This window comes from Pogona vitticeps, chromosome 15 (genome assembly GCF_051106095.1).
Source record: "Pogona vitticeps strain Pit_001003342236 chromosome 15, PviZW2.1, whole genome shotgun sequence".
NCBI lineage: Eukaryota > Metazoa > Chordata > Lepidosauria > Squamata > Agamidae > Pogona > Pogona vitticeps.
The window spans coordinates 14,311,948-14,331,272 of record NC_135797.1 but is presented as its reverse complement, the minus strand read 5'-3'; the positions used below and the strand labels follow the sequence as shown (position 1 = coordinate 14,331,272).

The 19,325-nt window shown below is 61.5% G+C and overlaps 2 protein-coding genes across 7 annotated transcripts in view; one reads left to right on the top strand and one right to left on the bottom strand.

Moving 5' to 3' along the window:
* Positions 1–19,325, bottom strand: part of PC (pyruvate carboxylase) — a 105,623-nt gene that overhangs the window by 18,229 nt on the left and 68,069 nt on the right. The window lies entirely within an intron of this gene.
* Positions 835–8,458, top strand: LRFN4 (leucine rich repeat and fibronectin type III domain containing 4). The gene is made up of 3 exons (XM_072984006.2): positions 835–969; positions 4,011–5,429; positions 6,865–8,458. The coding sequence occupies exons 1-3, from the start codon at positions 953–955 to the stop codon at positions 7,580–7,582; spliced, it is 2,154 nt and encodes a 717-aa protein (XP_072840107.2). The 5' UTR covers positions 835–952; the 3' UTR covers positions 7,583–8,458.

Here is a 19,325-nt window from a genome sequence, read left to right as displayed (position 1 = left end):
AGCGCATCGCTGCGAAGGACCCAGGCGTCCGAGCCCAGAAGCGGGCGGGGGTGCGGGTGGGGAGGAGGAGGGCTGGCGGCGGCGCAGGCGAGAGCGCAGCCCGTGCGCCCAGGATGCCTGGCGGCTCCCCGGCTGCCCAAAGGCGGCCATGAGCTCGACCGGCGCCGCGGCGCGGGGGAAGCTGCCCAGGAGCGGACCCGCGGCCCCGAGGACAGGAGGGCCGGCAGCCCTCGGCGTGGGCCCCTGACCCGGACGGGTTGGCCCGAACCTGGGACCCCGGAGCACCAGCCGCCCGCCCGCCCGCCCGCCCGCCCGCCGGGGAGAGCGAAACCGAGAGGGCTCGGAGGGAGGCCCGAGAGAGCGCGGCCGGCGCCCCGGAGAGCATCGCCTTGACGCCGCCGCGGCGGACGGGCCGCCTGGCCATGGAGCCCCGGAGCCCCGAGGGGTGAAGAAGAAGAAGGGGGCCCGCCGGAGACGACAACCCCCCCCCCAGGCCGGGGCAGCGGGTGCCTCGGGGTGACTCTTGGCCGCAGCCCCCGCCTCGCTTGTCTCTCCCCTCGGGAGTCTCCGGAGCCGCCGAGCCCGGGCAGGAACCCCGGCCCCGAGAAGGGCGATTGGCCGGGCCTTGAAGAGGAGGAGGAGGAGGAGGAAGACGAGGCGGGGAACCACCCCCCCCCCCCCGCCATGCGCGCCTGAGCGGCGTGCCGCATTGCCGGCTGCCCGGGACCGGCGGCGGCGGCGGGCGGGCGGGATGCGCGGCGGCGGCCGGTCCCTCGCCTGAGCGCCCCCACCCCGGACAAGCGGGACTCTTCCCCCCCCCAATGGCCCCCGACGGGCCGAGAGGGGGGGTCCGGCGGGCGGAGCGGGGAGAGAGCCCTCCGGGAGGCGGCGGCGGCGGCGGCGAGGAGGAGGAGGAGGAGAGGCGCTCCCGGTCGCTGTCCAGGGTCCTGAAATGCCGCTGAGTCGAAGGTAAACTGCGGAGGGGGGGCGGGACAGGCGGGGGGGACGTTGCGCGTGCACGGGACGTGGGGGCAAGCGAGGGGAGGGCAGTGGGAGCCTTGGAGGGGGGCTGCAGAGCGAGTGGGGCGGGGCGGGCTGGTCTGGGAGGCGGAGGAGGGGGAAACCGCGAGGCCAAAGCCGCTGCCCCCCCCCGCACCCAACTTCCACCCCCCCATCCTTGTCCCTCCAAGGAGATTTTGGGAATAAGTTGCCTCCGGAGGGAAACCCTCAACCACTCCCCCCCCCCGACCTTTCTCCCCCCCCCCCAGATGGACGGCAGAGGCTGACGGATAGAAAGGGGGGGGGGCGAGGCGACCGAGAGAGCCAGGCGGCGGCCATGTAGTATCCCAGCCACCTCGGCTCCAGTTTTGTCCAGGCCAGGCCACCCCCTTGTGATCCTGCCCCCCCGAAGGGTGCCATCAACTTCCCCCCCTCCACATCTGCCACCTTTGGCTGCCTGCGATGATTTTAAGCAGAACTGGGTGACAAGGGGTGGCAGGGGCCGGAGGGGGTGCGCAATGTTTTGTGCCTGGGCAGGACCCAGCCGGGAGGGCCCTGACTAGGGACCCAGGGTGTGGAAGGGGGGGGAGAGAAAGGCCTCATTCCAGGCCACAGAAGCAGACACAGGCTGGAATGGGGTGTCAGGGTCCCAGGCCCCCTCTGCTGTGACTGCTTGGGTCCCTCGAGGCTCCCCAGACCCCCCCCACGGGCAGCAATGCACCAGCTCTGTCCAGCCATTACACCCCCCCCCCCCACGTCCTCTGTCAAGCAGAGGGCGGGACAACGCTGGCTGCATAAGCCTCTCTTGCTCCCACTGAACCTCCTTCCTCTTGACTACCTCCAAACTGCCCCCCCTTCAAGGCCCTCTGAAATTCCCAGATTTGGGAAAAGGATTTTAAAAAGGAGCCAGGAGTACAAGCCCCCAGCGAGGCCCACTGGATCCCTTTCTCCTTTCTTCAAACTCAGGGTGGCAGTGAGGGGGGAGGCAGGGGCACCTCCCAAAGATCGGCCTTTAACCCCTGCCCTCCAGAGTTTCTAGAGCAAAGCGTTTGCCCGAGGCCTCCCATCACCTTTGCGCCAACCCCCCCTTCGCCCTGTCTCGCCTTAAAAGAGAGACAGAGTCCAGATCCCCAGGAAGAGACACACCAAACGCCCCCCCCCACACACAATTCTGGTGGGCCACAGGCAAGACAGGAAAGCAGGGGTGCTCTCCTGCCCATGGCCTTTAAAGGTAGGCTGCCCCCCCCCCACTGTGGAGGTTCCAAAAAGTGGCTAAATCACCACTGCTCAGAATCAGAATAGGATCAGAGGCTTGGCAAAATAAACAATGCATATTCCAGGAGAGAGGTTGGGGGGGGGGCAGGAAGGCCCTTGGCCCACAGGTGTAACGGGGAAAGGTGCAGACACGCTCCCAGGGGGCCTCCCATGGCCGAGCAGGGGCAGCCTGGAGGCTGAACAGGCCCTGGATGGCCTGGAGGTGCACGTGGGGAGAAAAACACATCCCAAAGACCACAGAGATGGAGCACAGGAGAAGTGAACTTTTGCACCAGATCACAAGAGATCATGTGAGCCCCCCCACCCACGCGCGCCCCAGAGAATTGAGTCAGAGCAAGACCCACAGCTGCCTCCTGATCGCCGGGACGTCTGCCTCCCACAGAGCCATCCTGCCCATCCCGAGGGCAGCTGGCCTGGCTCTCCAAATTCACGCTCGCAGCAGTCGTGAGATTCCCCCCCCCCCCAAGTGAATCAGAGCGCGGAGAGAGGCAGCGAGTTCGTTGCACGGCGTGCCTAGCAGGAGGGAATAAAAATAGGACGGGATCCTTCTTAGTCTGGCTTCCCATAGCGTGGGAAGCGTGAATGCCTAAGAGCAACACAGAGCCCTTTGTCATACTGGTGGATGGGTGGAATGGCGGCTGAGAGAGCTCTGTGCCTCTCCCTGGATGTGTCAGGGAGAGGGAGACCACGAATCCATGAGCAGGAGGGCACCGGCCTGGCCCGTGGCAACAGGCCCGGCTCGTGGCACCGCTACAGCGCAGGCAGCTGGATCCAACCCTCCAGGCTGCTCGGAAAGAGGCCCCTTTGCGCCAAGCAGGCTGGCCAGAAAGAAGCTTTCAACCCCTTCCCTTGAGCTCCGCCCCCCCCCTCTGAATCCTTTCCCTCCTCAGCCAGGAGCCACTGGCTAAACGGCTCTCAGAGTAAGGAAGGAAGCCTTCCGCACACTCCCGCACACACACTCACACGCTTGCGTGCACAAACACACAGAAGTCACAGCTCCGCTCTGATTTTCCACGTTCCACTGGAGACCAACGCTTCTCCGGTGAATCCTTCCTGCCTGGTTTTAAGCAGAGTGCTTCTCCTCCCAGGGAGACCTCCTTGACTACAAGCTGGAGGTCCTGCTTTCCAGCCGAGCAGGGGGTCCTGTGGGGCTCCCCTGGCAGCCCGGCCTGGCAGGTGTCTTCCCCCCCCCAAATATTTATGCAGGATTTGTACCCCGGAGGTCTGCCAAGGCCATGAGCAACAGCATGCGTCATGGTAATAAGGTCCATATAAATACAATAAAATGTCAATAGCGATAAGCACAAATATGAGAGGGATAGAGCGATAAAACCCACAGACACTGCCCTTTAAAACTCTCTGAAACCAGGTGCGGGGAAAGATTTACTATCTGTACCAGCCATCCATCTTCTGCAGGCCGGCTGGGGTTGAGAGATGGGCAGGCAGGGAAGGGGCCACCCGAGGCACCAACGAGAGCAGTGCAGGACAGTTCTGTGCTAACAAAAGCTTGCAAATTGTCTTCAAGGGCTGTCCCTCGCACAGCGTGTTACAGTAGTCAAACCGGGGGGGGGCTTACTGGAGAAGAGGAACAGGGAATGTGCAGAGCAGGGGACAACTTGCTGACCCACAAAACAGAGTCCCTAAGAACCAGATTTCTCTCCCCCCCCCCCAATATCCTGTTTTCCTGAGTCCCTAACACCATGCTCTCTCTCGCTCTCTCTGTCTGCCTCGGTCAGTTCCCGAGGGCCGCCCGAGGCGTCTGCCATGGAAAGGCGGCTGCTGGCACTGTTGCTGGTCCAGCTGCTGAGGGCGGGGTGTGCGTCGGCCCAGGTGGAATCCTGCCCCTTCCACTGCGTCTGCCAGAACCTCTCCGACTCGCTCAGCACCCTCTGCGCCAACAAAGGCCTGCTCTTCATCCCACCCAACATTGACCGCCGGACGGTGGAGCTCCGCCTGGCCGACAACTTCATCCAGGTGGTGGAGCCCCCGGACTTCCTCAACATGACCGGGCTGGTGGACCTCACCCTCTCGCGCAACACCATCGACACGATCCGCCCGTTCGCCTTCGGGGACCTGGAGGGACTACGCTCCCTCCACCTGGACAGCAACCGGCTGACGGAGATCCAGGAGGAGGCGCTGAGGGGCCTCCTGAACCTCCAGCACCTCATCCTGAACAACAACCAGCTGGTGGACATCTCGGCGGCCGCCTTCGACGACTTCCTGCTGACCCTGGAGGACCTGGACCTCTCCTACAACAACCTCCGCCGCGTCCCCTGGGAGGGGATCCGGGGGATGGCCTACCTCCACACCCTCAACCTGGACCACAACCTCATCGACTTCGTCCTGGAGGGGGCCTTTGGGGAGCTCTACAAGCTCTCCCGCCTGGACATGACCTCCAACCGCCTCCACACGCTGCCCCCGGACCCCCTCTTTGCCCGCTCCCAGGTGGGGGTCGTCAGCCCCACCCCCTACACCCCCACCATCGTGCTCAGCTTCGGCGGCAACCCCCTGCACTGCAACTGCGAGCTGCTCTGGCTGCGCCGGCTGGCCCGCCTGGACGACCTCGAGACCTGCGCCTCCCCGGCCCCGGTGGCCGGCCGCTACTTCTGGTCGGTGCCCGAGGAGGAGTTCACCTGCGAGCCGCCCCTCATCACCCGCCACACCCACACGCTGTGGGTCCTGGAGGGCCAGCGGGCCACCCTGAGGTGCCGGGCCATCGGGGACCCCGAGCCCGTCATCCACTGGGTCTCCCCCGACGACAAGATCGTCGCCAACTCCTCCCGGACAGCCTCCTTCCGCAACGGCACCCTGGACCTCTTCGTGACCACCATCCGGGACGACGGGGCCTACACCTGCATCGCCATCAACGCGGCCGGGGAGTCGACGGCCACCGTGGACCTCAAGATCATCCCGCTGCCCCACCGGGGGAACGGCAACGCCACGGCCCTGCAGCCGGACCCCGGCTCGTCGGACATCGCCACCTCCGCCAAGGCGGCGGCCAACGCCACCGAGGGGGGCTCCGAGCGGAGGGTGGAGGTCTCCGAGGTGACGGCCTCGTCCGCCCTGGTGCGCTGGGCGCCCGACAAGCCGGCCTTCGCCGCCTGGATGTACCAGATCCAGTACAACTGCACGGTGGACGACACCCTGATTTACAGGTAGGCCCCTCGGGCTGCGTGGGGAGGGGGGGCAATCCCAAAGCACAGTCTCCTCCCGCGGGGGAGGATGGACGGGTCAAGGTCGAAACGGTCTCCTCCTTCTCTGGACTCACAACCACCACCCCCGCGGCTCTTGGGCTGCCTCTGCGCATCGCGATGCTTGCGGTCGGATCCAGAGTCCCTCCATCTGGCGGGATCCTGGGAGCTGTGCTTGGGAGGGAGGGACTTCCAAAGTTTTCTGCCAGGGTGCAAGGGGGAGCGCCAGAGCTTTCTAGCAGTGCCCCTCCCTTCAACCACAACACACACACACACACCCAGGATTCTGGCAAGGTAGAGCCTCGGCAGCTGAAGTGGGAACAAACCGCAACCACAGCACTGTGCAGATATATTCTCAGACACAAACAAGGCTGGGCGATGCTCTAAGGCAAGTTTCTGAGTCCAACAGGACCTTTCCTCAGGCTGGGCACCCCGGCCCTTGACAGTGTGAATGGGAGGAAAGCGAACAAAAGAGTGGGGGGGGGAGGGAGGGAGGAAGTGCCTTGCACCCCCTTGTTGACCCTGAATCTTCCCCAAGAGAGCCATCTTTATCACCCAGCCCCTCCCTCTGTGGATGGACAGTTGGGCTCTCCCTTTCTTTCCCAAGCCCCCTCCTGTGTGTCCTCCCCCCCCACGACCCCCACAGCTCCTGGCTGCAGCTGGGGCCTCGGGGACCCCCTCCAGGGCCTCCAGATTCAGAGTCAATGCTCCCACCCTGAGGGAGATTCTGGCCCCTCTTAGTAAGGATGCCAAGAATGCCATTAAGAGTCTCCACAAGTGCAGCATCAAAACAACAAACAAATAAAAATAAATATCTAGAAACCCGGAGTCCCTCAAGGTGTCCCCCCAAAAGGTCATCTGGCCCACCCTTCCCAGCCGACGCAGGAGGCTTCCCAGAGGGAGGCTCCAGACCCACGGCTGAGAAAACCTCCCTCCAAAGACACTCCACCTCTTCCCGAGAGAGCCACACACTCCCTCAGGAACAAGAGCATCATCCTTCAACTATGAGCGACAGCTTGTCTCCGCTGGTGAGGACCACATGCCTTAATCGAGACATGGTCTCCTAAGCTGCAAGCCTCAAACGGGGTCTTCTTGGTGCTCAACAGCCAAACAGGACACCTCGGGGGACGTTTCCAACCGTCTAAAGGAGGAAAGGGCGCTGGGTGGGGTCGACGAGGTCCTCCCTTTGGCGAAATCCCAGACATTCGTCCAGATGCCTTTCATGGGGGCTTCTTGTGCCACCACCTTTGGCCGGCCGGACTGCGGGAAGGCTCCGGAGGTTCGCCTGGCACGGTGGCAGAAGGGGGGGGGATCGGTGCCATGGTGGGTGGGTGGGCAGGTGTCCCACGAGATGTGCCTCCCACTCCCCTCTCTTTCTCTCCATCTCTCTTCCCTGCAGGATCATCCCTGCCAGCAGCCGTCACTTCCGGCTCAAGCACCTGGTGCCCAGCGTGGACTACGACCTCTGCGTCTTGGCCATTTTTGACGACGCGGCCACCTCCCTGGCCGCCACGCACCTCCTGGGCTGTGCCCAGTTCTCCACACAGGAGGCCTACCCGGACTGCCGCTCGCTGCACGCCCACTTCCTCGGAGGGACCCTGACGGTGATTGTGGGCGGCGTCATCGTGGCCACCCTGCTGGTGTTCACCGTGGTCATGATGGTGAAGTACAAGGTGTGCGGCAGCGCCCGGGGGGCGGCCCTGCCCAAGGTCACCCACGTCCACTCCCAGACCAACGGCAGCGCCCCCTCCAACGGGCTGCTGCTCCCCCGCCAGCGGACGCCCCCCAAGGAGGGCGGCCCGGGGAGGTCGCGGCCGGGGAGGGCCAGGGGCCCCCAGCGCAGGACAGGGACGGGCGGCCCCGGGGCCCCCGCCTGGCCCCCTCCCGCCCCCGCCAAGGCCAAGCGGAGCAGCTCCCTGGACATGGGCGAGGTCTCCGCCTCCCCCTCGCCCCACGCCTGCTACAGCTACGCCAAGCGCCTCAGCTTCCTCTGGACCAAACGCAGCCAGTCCGTCCACGGGATGCTGGCGCAGTGCACGGCAGCCCACGAAGACGCAGCGGCCAAGAGGATCGGGCCCTTCCTCAATGCAGACGAGCTGGAGGAGAGCGTGGTATAGCCCACAATGGTTTTCCCTCAGAGGAGCGCAACCCCCCTTCTCCTCCCCCCCCCCCGGATTTGGGAGCCTGCGCTGACACGAATCAGGGCCACGTCTGTGCCTGGGTGTCAGGAATGACGAGGGGTGTGTGTGTGTTTGTGTCAAGGAGCAGCAAGGCCTCTCCTCGCTTGGAGGCCACCCAGCGTGACTTGGCTGTGCCACGCGCCTCGGGCAGGCTTGGAAAAGTGTGTCGCCTCGCACGAGGAAACAGTGAGTCCGTGGAATGACCGCACGGCCCGGCACCAGCCCCCTTTTCTCCTAGAAGGGCTGCCCCCGCTCTGCCCGTCTGGGCTAAGCACCGTGGAGGATCCTCGCCCAGGAAACGAAGGAAAGGAGACGGGGTGGCCGAAGGAGCATCGCTGCAGTGGGAAGAGGAGGAGGAAGGCCACCCTGGCTCCTTAGGGCCAGCCGGTGCTGCCCCCCCCCCCTTTGCTCTCTCTTGGGCACCTGGCAGGGTGTGCCTGGCAGGGCATCTGGTGGGCCCTGGAATCGATTGTGTGGGGGAGGGAGAAGGGTGTGTGTGTTTGTGTGTTTTTCTTCGAAAATCCATTTGCCAAAAAAGAAAGGGAGAATCCCATTAGAAGGACACAAGCGCCCTCAAGCCCCTCCCTGCCAGAGCCACCATTAAGCACAGGATGGCAGACAAACTGTATCAAAGACCAAAACAGGGCAGAGATTTGGAGGTCTGCACCCCCACCCCCACCCGAGGGATGTGCAAGGAAGGGGGGCAAAATCCCACCAGAAGTCAAACCCAGATTCTGTACCAGTCAAAGCCAGATTTTTGTGATGTGTATAAATTGGGAACATTTGCATACATAGGTTTTGTTTTTGCATACATTCCACTGCTGTTGTTAAGTGGTTTAATTACGGGTTAGGGTGGTGGTGGAGGAAAAGGCCCCTCTGCTTCTTCCGGTCTTCGGAGATTTCACAGAGAAGTCTTTGATCTTGGCAGTCAAAATGAGACTCAGAAAGAAAGAAGGAAGGAAGGAAGAAAGAACAGATTCACCCCCAAAATTTCAGAGTACAGTGTGTGTGTGTGTGTGTGTGTGTGTGTGTGTGTGTGTGTGTGTGTGTGTGTGTGTGTGTGTGTGTGTGTGTGTGTGTGTGTGTGTGTGTGTGTGTGTGTGTGAGAGAGAGAGAGAGAGAGAGAGAGAGAGAGAGAGAGAGAGAGAGAGGATGGGAAACAAGGGGGGGAACAAACCCACCCCCACCAGCCTCCTTCAATCTGCAAGGTCCGGATCCCCGGATCCATCCCTTTCAGCCACTCTTCTGCAGGCAGCTCCTCTGAGAAGAGGATTTTACACGCAGGTCTTGTGGGGGGGGGCGGAGAGAGATCATGGAAAACGCCGGCTGCCTTTTGGGCAGGTGGACAAGGATTTGAATGTGGGAGGTTGGAGGCACCCGGGAGCCCCAGGAGAAAATGTTCTTTTCTGCCTTCGTTCCAGGGAAGGAGGGGGGTCTAATCCTTCAACTCTTGGGTGGTGTGTGGGTGCGTGATGGTGGCTGCTGCAGAGTTCCAACTGTGAGCATAAAGGGTGGGAGGGAGGAAGGGCTCTGGGTTCAGAGCAGACCAGCGTGGTGGCCCCCCCCCCTCAAGCCAGCTCAGCAGGACCCACTCCCAGGTGCAGCAGGGAGTGGCTGGGATATGGAGTGGCTGGAGAAACACCCTGGCCTGGTGTAGCTCCCGTTCCTTTCAAGGAAGGAGCCACCCCCATCCCCAGCCGACTCCCTGCTCTGCTTGCGCCCTCCAGGACGGCCGGAAGCCCTTGCGTGCTGGATGCCCTCAAAAGGCCCGGGACAAGGGCTGGCGCCACCCAGAGACACCCAGAAGCTTCCGGGGTCAAGCCACAGAGGCCAGGGCCCAGAGAGGCCACCGGCCCTCTGCGCGGAGGCTCCCTCAGGTCTCCGTGGAGGAGCCCCGGGGCTGCATCTGACTTCCCCGGTCCAGCCGTTTTTGGGTTTATCCTCCATGAAATGACCCCCCGCCCTCAACCCCTTTGAAAGCTGTCCAGGTTTGGGGAGCCATGGTGTGTGTGTGTGTGTGTGTGTGTGTGTGTGTGTGTGTGTGTGTGTGTGTGTGTGTGTGTGTGTGTGTGTGTGTGTGTGTGTGTGTGTGTGTGTGTGTGTGTGTGTTTCCTAGATCCAGACACGAACTGTGTGTGTGTGTGTGTGTGTGTGTGTGTGTGTGTGTGTGTGTGTGTGTGTGTGTGTGTGTGTGTGTGTGTGTGTGTGTGTGTTTCCTAGATCCAGACACGAACCCTCCGAGAAGAACGACACGGTTTTCTTGCCCTGTTTTTAAACTCTGCGGTGAGAAGGTGGTGATGCCAAGCCAGCTCCGCTGTGCTCCGATTCCCCTTCCGGGCAAATTGGGCTTTTGAACCGTAAGGGAGGACTCAGTGAACTCTTCCCGGTCCCTTTCCCCACCAGCCAGAGGAGCCGTCCTTGCTGCCCTCCTGGGATGGAGCCGGTGTGTGTGGGGGGGGCTGGTGCCCATCCCACCCTATGAACAGAAGGAGGGCAGAGTAGCTCTCGGCTGCCCAGGCAGGAAGGACGCAGCGGGACAGGGAGGAGAACGCCGGGCTGAGGGGGAGAGAGAGAGCCTGGCCTCCGGCAGCACCATCTGGGAATGGCCGGGGCTCTGCCCGGCTCCCCACCGCCTCCTTCGCCAGCCAGGAGGCAGGATCCTTGCAACACAGCAACAGACAAAAATTTGCTTGGTCACTCTCATACCGTGCATTTAAAACAAAGGCAGAAACCTCTCTCCCTGCAACGTAGCTGGCGCCTACCTGCCTTTTAGCCTCCCCTCCTCCCATGCAACCCTCCTGACTGGTACATCGCCCACTGCAGCCATCAGCCGTTCCCCTTGGGAAACCCAAGGTCTCCCAGAAGGTCATCTAGTCCAGCCCTCCGTCGGTGCAGGGAACTCCCAGCTGAGGCACCTCTGGCTGATGCCAGCCCGGCCTGTGTTTCAAAACCTCCCAGGAAGGCGAGACCACCACCTCCCGAGGAAGCCTGTTTCCACAGAGGAGCAACTCTTACTCTTAGGAGGAAATGCCAAGTAAGGTTACCTGCAGAACAATAGGCAGGCAGGCAGGCAGCCTGTGCCGAGGGATCCAACCTCCTGGGATGCTGATCTGGAATTAGCCCCCCTCCCGCGCCCGCGCAGGACCACGCTGCCCGCAGCAGGCTGGCTTCTGCTCTCTTAGCCTTGCACCCGTCTCTCTGGATCCGTTGACCCTGGGGCCTCAGAGGAGCTGAAAACAACAGGCAGCCTTTTGCTTTTCACACAGACACACACACACTCATGCAGAGAGAGACCCCCCTTGCACCCAGTGAGCCACCATCTCTCCTCCTGCACCAAGGGGTGCTCATTTGGCAGTCCTGGTGGGGGGGGGGGGCCCTGCTGACTGGCTTATCTTTGGGGCTTGTCCTTAGCAAACTCTGAGGGTAGCTGACCCTCTGGAACCGAAGGCGGGCCAGAACTGGCTTCCCAGACTGCCCCCCCCCCGTTCTCTCATTTTCAAAATTTTGTGATGCATTGTGCAGGCAGGCTCAAATATGTTTTTAAACTCAGGGTGTGTGGGTGTGTGCTGAGATGGCGGGGTGTACCCCAGCCGCCCCCAGGACCCCCCTGTGCCTGCTGGATCACTCAGCTTCCCCGTGATGCTCTTAACATCTCAGGGGCCAAACAGAGCTCATGGCATGCCGTCTCTAATTTAGTCAGAAAAAGCGGGGGGGGGGGGGGAGGCCAGGAGATTTCCCCCACTGCAAACCCCACAGACTGGCCAGCCTTCATTCCCTGGGGTGCACCAATTAGTAATGAGCAATGGGTCTTTCCGTCCTCCCTCATAACATCCCAGTTAGCCTCTTCCTCGGGCAAAAGAGTAAGGGGAACAGAGTGAGCTTTCCTCCTCTCTCGGCTGGGGGGGGGGAAACACTGACCCCCCCTGGGGCTCCTTGCTCCCATCCTGGCCACTGCTCTAAAGGCCCCTATCCAGTGGCAGGTGACATATCTATCTCAGCCTTCTTGCAAAGAAATCAGGGGTCCCCCACACCCCAAATATTTGCACCAAATCGAGGGGGGGGTGCCTGGGCTGACCCTGCTGTGTTTTCTCCAGAACGGGCTTTGCTGAGCTGCACCGAGGCCTTTTCTTCAGATGCAAACCCCCTGTTGGCTCAGTGGCGGCAGCTTAAGGGCTAGCACAGGACTCTTCCTCTGGCAACAACTTCTGATGTGAGCAAGGTTGGGGCAAAGGCTGAGATAAAGAAACTGAGAGACTCATTAGCTTTGGAAGGGATCAGTTAGTGGAACCTAAGGCTCTTCCCCCTGCCGCTATAGCCAATACTGCAGAACTCCAAGCCCCCTTGGGATGATAGCATCATCATCACCATCATCAAAACATCAACAGCAGCCTGGCAGATGGTAGAAATCCAACATGCGAGGCTCTGCTTTGGAATGGACGCAAACAGTGAGTTTGTTCCTGCCCTAAAGGATCCCACCCTTATCGCTGGGGATCCTTGTGACGACCCTGTTGGGTAGGCCAGAAAGGAGAGAGGGAAGGACCGACCGGCCCAGTGTGTGCTTGACAGCTGAGTGGGGATTTGAACTCAGGCCTCCCTCACCTTAGCCTGGTCATCTAACCCCAAAGGCACGCAGGATCCAGGCCAGAAAAGAAAGGGAGACGGCGGCAGGGGGGGGGGAGAAAACTCATTTGTTCTGTGGAGGAGAGCAGCGGTCCTTCTTCCCAAGGTCAGGAGACCTGAAGCGAACTCCCTCTCCCATAACATCCCGGTGTGGCCCAGGCCACGATCCTCTGAATTGCCTGTCCGGATCCCTCCTTCTTCCCTCAGCCTCCCCCCCCACCAGCATCTTCTCTGCTCCCCCCCCCTCGGATCCAGCCACAAGTTCTCTCAGCAGACCCTTAAAAATAGCTCCTGTCCTCAGTTCCCCTTTGCCTTGTGGGAGGCGCGAGGGGGGGGCTGGCGGGGGGGTGGAGGAGAGACAGAGACACAGAGAGGGAGGGAGGGAAGCTCTCCCTCCTGCCCCCCCCTCCGCACGGAGCACATCCAGCTGTGGCGCTTGACAATTATCCTTCCTGACATCTCTGGGATGACTCGGTCCTACTTGTGGAGTGAAGGCTGGCAAGATTGTGTGCGTGGGGGGGGAGGAGAGGATGGGGATAAGGGTATTTTGGGGGGGAGGAGGAGAGTCCATTTCTGCGCTGGGGGGGTTGCAGACTCTCTGTTCCTGGAAAAGCCCCCCCCCCTGCAGCAGGGGAAGGAAGTGGAGGGGGGTGAGAGATACACCCTTTCTCCCTCCAGCGGGCAGTTCATTCCCTGCCAGGGTCTCACTGGGCCCGCCCACAGGCAGGTTTCCCCCCAACCCCCCCCCCACACAACTGCCCCCTTTCGCCCGCAACCCTTTCTGACAGCCAGCAGCTCCCACTGCGATATGCCTTCAGCCACGCCAGCCTGATGGTGAGCGGCAACCGCTGTCTGGTCAGTTTTGCCTCAACCCACCCGCCGTGGGGCCAGAGGTTGTGGGGGGGGCAGGCGTTGACATCTGCTCTGCTCCTCCTTGAGCCCCCCCCCAGCCCCATGCAAGGGATGGAGAAATGTGTGTGTCGGGGGTGGGTGGGGGGTAGGAGCCGCGGAACGAACACCTCAGGGCAACGGGGCGCTCCCTTGCGCTGAGCATCTGGCCCTGGATGGAGGCCAGGCTGAGCTGGGGAGGGGAAGGGAGGCTGGGTCACCCCCCCTGCTTCCCTGCAGATCAATTGGGGGGGGGTTAGTAGTCTCTCTGTGTGTGTGTGTCTGTGTGCCCCATTCTCACGGAGGGGGGGGGAGAGTGACAGTCGAGGGCTGTGTTAGACAAGGCAGGCACGTTTAATTCTGATTAACCGACAGGAGGCTTTTATCTCCTGCTCGGTTTATTGCCCATTGTTGTTTTTATTTGCTTTGCAGAGCTGGTTGTTAAATGGGCCGGGCTTCCTGATCAAAGGGGGCACAATTATCTCTAATAAATAAGTAATGGCCACCACCCCCCAGCTGCGAGGGAGGGAAGAAAAGGGGGGGGGCACGCCTGCCTCAGGAGGTCAAACAGCAGCCTGAAAATTGAGGTCTATGCAACACTAAAAGAAAGAGTTTTTGCTACTGCTTTAAAAATACTGTGTCCCCCCCCCCGCAAAAGCTTAATCTACCTGCATCACTTACTTTGGGTTCTGCTTTTGCTCCCCAGCCATTGGGGGGGGGCAGAAACATGGTGTGCCGTTCCCTTTATCCTTCATCTCTGCCTTGGGGAGGGGGGGGCTCCCCGGGAGCTGCCCAGCCTCAGCTCTCCATCACAAGGGCTCTCCTCTTGGAGGGGGGGGTTGTTTTCCAGACCTGCCCACCCTCCCCACCTTCAAAGCCATCACTGCTGCCCGAGGGCCCACCGGGTGGGGAGCGGGGTCAGACTGGATGACCTTCGCACCCCTTCCAGCTCTCTGGTTCTCTCATTCTCTGCAAGCGGTTGTGCACAGACCCAAGATCAGAGAGTTTATCCCCCCCCCAACACGGGGCACCCATTCATCCCAAGGGAACATTCCTCTGTTGGTTATGGGTTCTCGAGTCCCCGCTGAGAGGAGAAGTGGGTTCAGCCCCCCCACCCAACCCAGGCTCTGCAGGACTTCTGAGAAGCCGCCACGCGAGAAACGGGCAGGATCGGGCGGCTGAGCATAAGCCGGTTTGGCTTGGCTTGGCTTGGCTTGGCCACGGTTGCTCCAGAGGGGCTTCGAGCCAGGATTAGATAAGCCAGAGGATGATGTCTCGAGAGAGAGAGTCATGGCTGGCAAGAAGGGAGGAAAGAGCCGGTGGCCAAGACAAGGCAAGGGGGGGGGGGAACCTCAGCGAACTGGGGGGGGGCAGAGAACGGCGGAAAACTGAGCTGAGAGAAATCAGGAGGAGGAGGAAGAGGGGGAAAAAAGGGCAGAAGGAGGGAGAGACCGACCGACAGGAGAGAGAAAAGCCAGGAAGGAAGGACGGACGGTGGTGGGGTGGTGGGTGCCCCTTCTGCCCCACCTGGTTGGCCCTGCACGCCAGCAGTTCTCCCCCCCCTTCCCTCCCTCCCTCCCTCCCTCCCTCCCTCCCTCCCTTTTGTGCTAAGAACCAGAAAACCCTACATAAACCCTACGGATCCCCACACCAGCCTGGCTTCTCACAGGCCCCTGCACCCAGAACCGCCCTCGGGACAGGAGGGGAGGGGTTCCCACCCCCCCACCCCAAAGCATCCTCCCGGGGCATCAGGCTGAGCGCTGTACGAGGGCGGGCAGAGGACCAAAATCGCTGGCACCCTGGCCAGGAGGGGACTCATCCTGGGGCAGAAACCGCAGAGCCGGGAGGGAGGGGGTCCTGAGCCCGACCCAGCGGCCAGGCAGGCAGCTCCCTCTCTTCTCCTGCCCCACCTCTGGCCCTCTCACTGCTCCCTGCCATCAAGTGCCATCATCCTCCCTCCACCGCCTCCTCTGAGCAAACACTGCCCAGAGAAGCAGCAGCAGGAGGGGGGGGGGGTGAGTGCATAATTGGAAATGACGCTCTGAGCGAGCGGGGAAGGGATTTGAATGAGGGCAGGAGAAGAGGAGGAGGAGGAGGAGGAGGCTTTATGAGCAGCGTCTCCTTGGGAGGCAAATTGGGGGGGGGGGCGTAATCTGGAAGGCAGCCTAAAAGAAGAGGCGGGGGGGGAGGTGGGCTGCCCCTGCCCGGAACATCATCACAACAGCCAAGGATGGTGACAGTGCCGTGCCTTCTCCTGGGGTGGGCGTGCGGGCGTGCGTGCATCTCTTTCCATGGGGCAAGGGAGGGAGTCCTACTCCCAGGCCTCCATGAGGGAACCCTGGCCAAGTTCCCGGGTGAGCAGGCGGAACTGCCTGAGACTGGGTCTGGCCACCCCTCCCTCTGCCGATCCTCTGGGGGACAGGAGTTGCAAACCAGTTCCTCCACGGTCAAAAGGTGGCCGGTCATAGATCCCATTGTTCTATGGGTCCGGGACTTTCTGGTTTGGAGCTGAGCCCCTTGAGCAACCATGGGGGGGCACTCCCTCTCTCTCAGGAGGGCCGTCTGTGGGCACAGAAGGTGGGGAGCAGGCTGGGGCCAGGTGCCCCCCCCCGGCCTTGTCTAGCTGGAGAAAAGGGAGGACAGGGAGGGGGCTCAGAAGATATCCTGTCCCTCGGTCAGAGTGAGAGCGACGAAGGCATGTGGGGGTCCAAAGGGGCAGGCACCTCTCTTGTGTCCCCCCCCAAAAAAACCCCACATATAGGAGCAAGGGAGGTGCCCTGTGACCGAGCGAAGCCCTCCCTCCTGGACCCGACCTCTTCTGGAGGCACACACGCCGCTGTTCCCCCCCCCCCCGCCATCCTTGCAGCCGGCCACCTAGGCGGCCCCCCCCACCTCCCCAGCCTTTGCCCCCCTCTCCGCCTGAGGGAGTTCCAGCACGCCACACAAACCTCCCGGTCACCATCCTCTTTACGCTAATCCTGCCAGGCAGGCGCTTGGTCCTTGGGGCACACCAGGCAAGGCCGTTGAAGCCTTCTGGGCAGCCACGCCCTCCTGCCTGCGGAACTCCCTGCCACAAGGGCCGCGGGGTTGGCTTCAGTTCTGCTGGGCTTCTTGCTGGTCGCTGGATTCCCGTCAGGGACCCTGGATCCATCCCTGACTTTAGGAAAATGTCTTGGGTCTCCTTTTAAATGTTTTTCCATCTGTTTCTGAATGTTTTTTTTTTTTAAACTCTGGTTCTTAATAATTTAAATCCATTGTAAATCGCTTCCAGAGCCTTGGTGGGCAGAAGGATGATGGCCACATTTGTTAATTGAATCAATACTAAATAATTACCTTTGCCTTGCAGACTAGAGCGGTATGATTGGGGGGGGGGAGGCTGAAGGGAAAGGAAAGGGGGGGCTGCTTGGCGGCTGCCATCCGTCTCCCCGGCACCATTTCTCTTCCCTCGTAAATGAAACGGAGGCGCAGAAGTTCACCCGAGCGGCTGCTAACCCCCCCCCCCCGGTGGCTCCCCCAGGCCTGCCTATTTATACCTTTCCCCGCTCCAATATTTTATCCACCCGCCACCAACAGAGGCAGCAGGTCATAAAATATTAGGGCTCATATGTTTGTTCATTTAATGGATTGTTTTGAGGGCTTGTTCTCCACAAACACAACAGGAATCCCCAGCGCTCAGTAAAGTTAAGAGAGGTTTGGACTACAGTTCCCAGAATTCTTTGCAGTGGGGGATCCCGAGACTTGCTGTGGGGGGGGGGGGAGGAGGAGAGCATGGGGGATCTTAGAAACCAAATTCCAGGGTAACCTTGTCTGTTATAAGACATGCTGGTCCCCAGATAAAGGGTGAAACCTGTTCTGTCCCTCCCTTGCTCGGTGGTGGAGACCAGGGAACAGTGGGGTGGGTCCGGCCGTGGGGTGGGCTCCCTTTAAGAGGGGTGGAGGTTCTCCCTCGTGGGAGGCCCTTCGCCCGGGGGGGGGGGTGTTAGCTGTGTTGCATCAAAAGAGGGGTGGACTAGATGACCTCTGGAGACCTTCTGTGATCCATGGTTACAGGGTGGGAAGCTTCGAATTTGGATTTTGCTGCTTATGGGCTGTGCAAGAGAAGGCCTGGCTGGGGCCGCGTGTTGGAAAAAGACCTCAGGCCCGCTGGGTCCGGCTCTCTCCGGCTCTCCTTTCCCTTCCAGCCGAGGGTGGAAATCCTTCCCACCCCGGCCTGGGCGCTGAAGGGAGGCGGGCAGAGATTCTCCCTCCAGCTGGCCTGCCGGAGTCAAAGTTATTGGGTGATGCAGAAGCAGCGGCTGAACGGGAGGGGGGGGAGCAATCGCGCCAGTGCATAATTTCATAACCTTATCGTTATTTCATCCCTTCCCTGCCAGTTGTCTTCTGAAGGAGAAGACGCCTCAGGCGAAAGAGGCAGGCTCTGCCTTCCGGTGGCTGGGGCGGTGAGCGGCGGGTGCCCAGCGGGGCAGGGGGTGCCCACCCCGGGACCTCTTGAGCGCCCACCCCCCTGTCCCCTTGCGAGGGACCCCTCGGAGGAAAGGCACAACAGCCTGCCCTGCCCTGTCCCTGAAGGATGGAGCGCTGGCAGATAAAACAAGCAAGGAAGGAAGGAAGGAAGGAAGAGAAACCCTTTCCTCTTCTAGGCCAAAAAGGACGGAGAGCCAAAGGTCACAGCTACCCCCCCCCCCGCCCGGACCCCGGGGTGCCAGGCAGCCACACTAAAGCACCCGCCACCTCTTTCCACCCAGAGGGAAGGTGGGGCTGGAAGACCTGGCAGGAAGCCCGGCTGGAGGGTGGCCTCTCCCTCGCCATCGCCGGGGAAGCTAACGGTTTCCACCACCACCACCACCAGCAGCAGCAGCAGCCTCCCTCGGGGGAGGGCTTTCTCTCTCCTCCAACAAGGGTGTGTGTGTGTGTGGGGGGGGAGGCAGCGCCCCTAAAGCGGTGGCCAAGGGCCGAATCATGGGGGGGTGAGGGGGACCCACCGGAGGGGAGGGGGAGAGGCGGATGGGTGCACCCCAGGCTCCCTCCTGCGCCCATCATCCCTCTTCCAGTTCCGGATGCTGCGACCCTGCAGCTGGTTCTTCCTTTGCCCCCATGGCCGCCAGCGTTCCCGAAAGGGAGCTTTGCCGAGGACGAGCGGGGCGCCCTTTCGCATTCCTGAGCAGCGAAGGAGGCCAGTCGACACCCCACCTGCCCCCAACCCAGCTGTGGGTCTTGGTGGTGCCTCTCGCCCTCGCGTCTGAAGGATCGCTAGAGAAGCTGGCCGTGGCAGAGGAGACACGAGGAGGACGACACAAGAGCAGCTGGAGCAGGCCACGGAGGGGGGGGGGGCATCACCACAGGCCGCCAGTTACCCCCAGATGTTGCCACAGTCTGCCCGAAACGGCTGCTTAGAGATAGACTGTGCTAGGACAGAGAGGCTCGTATCCCCTCCACACCCCTCTGTTCCACGGATGACAGCCACCCAAAGCGACTCCTTCAAGAAGAAAACATTGACCCAGAACACCAAAGACTCCCCCCCCAATGGGACCAGCGATGGGGAGACATTCCAGAGAAGGAATGGCATCTGGGACCGCTTTAGAAGAAGGGACCGTGCTCAGCACTTCCTTGCCGGGGGGGGGGGGACACAGCGGGGGAAGGAAAATGGTTTCTCTTTTCTCCCCCCCCCCCCAAGCCACGTTCTGTGGCTGAGCTGAATGAACCTCAGAGGGCTTTTCCTGCCCAGGGTGCTGAGCAGAGAGCGCTCTCCCTCGGCTGCTGAGCAACCCCACCCCAGCGCCTCCTGCTCTTCTCCCTTCCCTTAATGCTCCTTGGCAGGAACAGAAGAGGAGCCGGGCCGTATCCTGCCAGCAAGCAGTCACAGCCGCTGGGGGACGTGGTGTGGCAGAGCCAGCGAGGGGTGGGAGGAGGGAGAGGGAGAGTCTTTCCCCCCCCCAGGAGAGAGAAAGGTGTTTGTGTGTGTGTGTCAGAGAGGAGCACTTGAAGGTCATGGGCGCCGTGTGAAGCTCCCCCCCCCCCGAAAACAAACCCCACACTCAAAGAGGTGTCTCTCCCCCTGCTTTCTTTCCCCTGGCCAGGTCGATGTCGGCTGAAGGAGAAGGCCAGGAAGGGCGAGGCGGTCCGTGCTGGGAGGCCACACAAAGAACCCGAGGATTGTGTGTATGTGTGTGTA